Raw genomic sequence first — 5,000 nt, 5'->3', positions numbered from 1 at the left:
TGTGCAATTACCTTTAAATATTTGATTGTGCAGGGCTGAAAGCTTACGTTGATAGTGCCATCATTTGTGAACCTCTTAGAGATGAAAAACATTAATTTGCCCTGAAGACCTAGCTCTTAAAACTACCTGAACCATTAAAAATTACTGCCTCAGGACTGCCTGACATTAAATCTCACATTCAAAATTTAACATTTCTTGGTCTAATGAGAGCATTATACCATGAATCTTTATTTTGTATCTTTAGGATATATATCCTACATACAATATAATGTACCTCTTTAGGATATAACAACCTACAGGCCTGACAAAGCTGTAAAATAAAAAGCTGCCTGGCAATAACAGGCTATCCTTTTTCTTCCCCCCGATCCCCCCCCCTCCCCATGGTGGCTCTTTTTAAGAAGACAATTTCCATGTACAGTGTAATTTCATCTACATCTCAGCTGAGATACAGCCAAGGTCTCAATTTACTTTCTGCAAAGTCTTCCACTAGTAACCTGTGTTTTACCTTTCAACACTCACACAGTTCACTATGCACCATGTCTCTTGCTGTCCAGACAATGATGAGAAATAACCAGGTAATTCTTTTAGTAGTTAAGCATAATAGCCCAGTTTTACATTTATTTTATTTCTCTCCAGCTGAGCTATCCTGTTTGTGGTGGAAAGCCATGTAGCCTGTCGGTGACACTGATAGCACACACTTTACACCTCTGCTTTGACATTTACAGGTGTTGTCACTGCTGCCTTGTACCTTGCACCTGTAGCCTCTGCACAGGTATCACCTTATCCTAGGAACACCTCCACATCAGCAGTAACTGACCCAAACAATATTTTTACTGAATTAAGAAAAAATTTATTCACTACTGTCATGCAGAAAATCAGGCCAAACTCATCCTGGCTCTGGACTATGTGGATGTAACTGAATCCCACACACAAAGTGGTGATGGGAGTATGATTGTTTCTGTCTGTTTTGCGTGTCAAAGTTTAATAGTTATGTAATTAAGTTCTTCTCAACACGATGTTCTGTCTAATATGTTGTCACCAGGGAATATGACATGCGCAGTATATTTGGTTTACACAGGCCGAGTTTGGTTTCTCTACATGCATGGACTGGTATCATGGTGCATGTCAAGTTAAACTTATTTAAATAGGATTGCATGATGTTGAATACAAAAAAAAGGTATCAAGTCAAAGGCTTGTTTATATCTCACTGTAAATGAGGCTGCATCCTGGTAAGAGACCTGTCTTCACACGGCTCGATTCCGTACAGCAGTGCAGATTGCTGCCGTGTTTTCAGTCTGTTGGTGACATCAGTCATTTTACCTCCAGGGGTAGCCCCATCACTGTAATAACCCTGTAGTTACAGTTTGTGCTCTGGATTTTTTCCTGCAGGTCTCCACCTGCCTTCCCAAGCTTTTTGGCACTAAACCTCCTTCCTGTTCTGTACAGGTAGGACATGGATGTTAACTGTCTGGCAGCCACCATATCTGTTACAGAAGTCAGCCTGCCCACTTAGCAAGACTATACTTTTTTTCTATTCCTGCTTTCTTTATTTTATTTCATATTTTTATTTTTTAAATCTGGTGCCAGGCAAAGGTCCTTGATCTACTTGCTGTTTGAGAAAGACCAGACTTGAGGCAGAAACAATGATGTGTGCTTAGGGAGATAAAAGGCAATGGCCAAATGGGATCACATCAGAGATATCAAAGACTTCAAACTAAAGCTCTGAGATGGCATTGAAATAAAACAAAGGACAGTATCTAGCTGTTCAACAGAGTTCAGCCATACCTGCAAGGGTGCAGGCTTATTTTGGTATTAAGTGCAAATAAATATGTGGTTTGCACGTAGTTGATCATTGACTTGCAGGATTGAATCACGTGAGTCTGACCAAAATACCGTAGAGATAGATATGGATCAGCCCACCCCATTCCTTTTGCCTACCAGTCTTCTCTTAGTTCAACCTGCCAGGAGCACCATCAAATAGTTTATTCAGGATTTTTATAGTTTCCTTTGTTATGAAAATCATTGTTGTCACATAAACTGATACATAGTTCAGGTTTATTCTTATTCCCAGAGCTTAACAGTGTCACGTGAGGCAAATGTCAGGTCCCAATTTCAAGCCCTGCTCTCTCTCTGAGCTATTGGCACTAACATTGTCTACTCCTTGTCAGTAACACTGACTAGCTCACACAGGATCAAGACCTTTTCTGTATTACGCAGGTGTGCTGAGGCTGGCCCTGTGTGCTGATTATTGCAGCAGTTCTGAGATTTTCATTGGTCTAACATGCCAACGTAGGACTGGCTCTGATAAAGAAAGGCCTCACAGGTGCTTGTGCTTACAACAAACTGGAAAATCAAGTAAATCCTTATCTGAATGTGTGGAGTGTTTATGGAACTTCCCTTGCATGCTCAGACTTTCTATCACATTAATCCAGAATGCAGTAGAAAATGCAGCCACTGTCCTTACTATCTCCATTTCTTTCTTCTTTCTTCCTCTGTAGGCCAAAACTTCCCATTACTGTGCTTTTAAATGGAAACTCCTCTTGAACCTGTAGCCAGCTCCTGGCAACAGTGGGATTGTCTTGTGTGTTGTGTTCCTGTGTCCATATAAGATATCCCCACACCTCAAGATCCCGTAAAACATGCCCTGTTGCAGATCTGAGCTTAAAGACAACTGAGTGTTCTGCAATTAAACTGTGAAGAACATTGTGTTTGAATTTCCAGTTTGTTGGAAGTGTTAACAATTGTGGCACATTTCTTTGTTAGCACCGGTTCTGCAGAGGTGTTGTGTGTCTGAGAAAATGTCAGAACTGTCATTTTCCATCAGTGCAAATGCAGAAATCAACATTAGCCTTTCCAGTAGACGAAAGTCTCACTAGAATAAAAGCTGTTCTGTGCTATTTGCAAGGTGCAAAAGTCACTCACTGTGCAGTCACATCTCACAGCTTTTATGTCATGGTAAACTTCCCAAGTGTCTGAAACAGATATGGCTGGAAATTTTATCTACAGAAAGGTGCCCTGCCATCTCCCTCATACCCAAACAGATGGCTTTCCCCTTCTAGCTGTGTGTGATACCAGAAAGTGCCGTCCTACTGGGGACAAAGCAGGTTTTCTCTTACTCCTCAGAAGAAGGCAGTTCATTACCCATTGCAGGTGCAAATCATGGTTATGATTTTCGATGTTAAAATTGCTCAAAGAAGCAGTTATGTGATCACTGTTCTCATTACTCCCCACCTCATTCCCCAGAAGCATTTAATCAAGGGAATATCCTAGTGCCACAGTTCAAGTTGTGCCAGAAGAGTCTGAAAAAGTTCTGGAAAAGAGCAAGTGATCCTTGATTGAGGCATATGAATTATAGTTTTACCTCCTGCCCCCTGAGGAGTTATGTGAACATCATATGAAACTGCTAGCATGGACATGGACACTCTGTTACTGCCACCTGGCAGTTGGTCACTATCAGAAACGGTGCCCACAGAAGGTTTCCTCAAATGCAGTTCTAGAGCACAAAGGAGAAAAGACTGGGAAAAAACGTGGGTACAGTATTGTGGCATTCAAAGGGGTGATAAAATATTTCTATTTTAAATCTATACCATTATACCAAATCTTTTGACAAAGCTCTTCTGGATAAGCCCTCTGTTCTGTTCTTGATAGAGAAACAGGAAGTCAAAATGATGTTTGATCAAATCTTGATTGCACTCAATACACTATGCCCATAGGCATTGAATACGCTAGAAAGTTAATATTTGGAAGTTAAGTTATGGTAAATATCTTGGCTTCATCTGAATTAGGCATCCCATAGGTATGGCTAGACATAGAAGAGAAAACCTTGGATCTATCTTGAGAAATTATGTCTGAAGGTGTTTATTTTTGCTCTTGTTCTTGAAAAAAATAACTAAACTTCTGGTTTCTTCTGCAGGAAAACAAGCTCTTCAATAAATTTTTATAATCTGAACAATCACCTACCTAGAAAATAAATAGTTTGCTAAGAGAGTGATAGAATGTCAGTTAACTGGCCAATAATCACAGGGTGGTTTAGGTTGAAAGGCACCTCTGGAGGTCACTTGGTCCAACTACCCTGCTCAAGCTGGTCTTGTCTGCATGGTCAAGGATGGAGAGTCCACAAATTCTCTGGGCCACCCATGCCAGTGCTTGATCACCCTCGCAGTGAAAAATTTGTTCCTAATGTTCAGAAGGAACCTTGTGTTTCAGTTTTTGCCCAGTGCTTCTGGTCCTGTCACTGGGCATCACTGAAAAAAAATTGGCTTCATCTGCTTTAGACCATTCCTGAAGGTATTTATATGCATTGAAAAGATTATAAATGTATGGTAAAATGAGATTAGTTTATCAGTTATGAGACTATGAATATCATATCTAGTTTAGTAACAATGCTTATCTCCAGAGCTTTCCAGACTGGCAAAAGTCTAAGAGAATGGTGCTTCAAAAGGATGAGAACAATTTAATTGTAAATTTTTATTACTGTAGAAATTAAACAACTGATTGGCTATTACTGATATCATCTTACAGGGTCTGTCAAATCATGTAGAGAATTTGGAGACAAGTTTTCCAAAAGGCTACACATGCAGACAGTTCCTCACAACTTGGAAGAACCCTGAGTCAGGGAGGCAGAAGGGGCTTCCTAGCTGAAAGTTGGGCATCAGACAGAAGAGCAGGATAAGATCAGGTGATGCCACTATTGGGAGCTGGTCCTTTTCCAAGAACAAGCAAATAGGCTGGTGAGGGCAGTGCCATTGGGCAAGATTTAGTTCCTTATGGACCTTGGCTTATACCAATGGCAAGCTCTAAGGAAAAACATGCCAGCTCCAACAGTTGAACGTTCTCAAAACAGATCTGCATCTTCTGGAAAACTTATGATAGTAGGGCTGGGCCATGTGGTGACAGAATGTGAAGTCTGACAGCTTCCTAAAAGCGTGCCTATTTGAGGTGGAGCTGGATGTGGATTATAGAGATAGGAGTGTCTGCTCTTTTGTTGACTGTTAGGCTGC

General features: G+C 40.7%; 1 protein-coding gene across 1 annotated transcript in view; it reads left to right on the top strand.

The window, feature by feature from the left end:
• Positions 1–536: 536 nt before the first annotated feature.
• Positions 537–5,000, top strand: part of RP2 (retinitis pigmentosa 2 (X-linked recessive)) — a 33,792-nt gene continuing 29,328 nt past the window's right edge. Inside the window, exon 1 of the mRNA XM_010001196.1 lies at positions 537–575. Within this exon, the coding sequence (XP_009999498.1) occupies positions 537–575 (39 nt within the window). The remainder of the gene's footprint in view (positions 576–5,000) is intronic.

This window comes from Chaetura pelagica, unplaced genomic scaffold (assembly GCF_000747805.2).
Source record: "Chaetura pelagica isolate M959 unplaced genomic scaffold, ChaPel_1.0 scaffold266, whole genome shotgun sequence".
Classification (NCBI taxonomy): Eukaryota; Metazoa; Chordata; class Aves; order Apodiformes; family Apodidae; genus Chaetura; species Chaetura pelagica.
The sequence above is the reverse complement of the archived record's forward strand: the minus strand, read 5'-3'. Positions and strand labels throughout refer to the sequence as shown.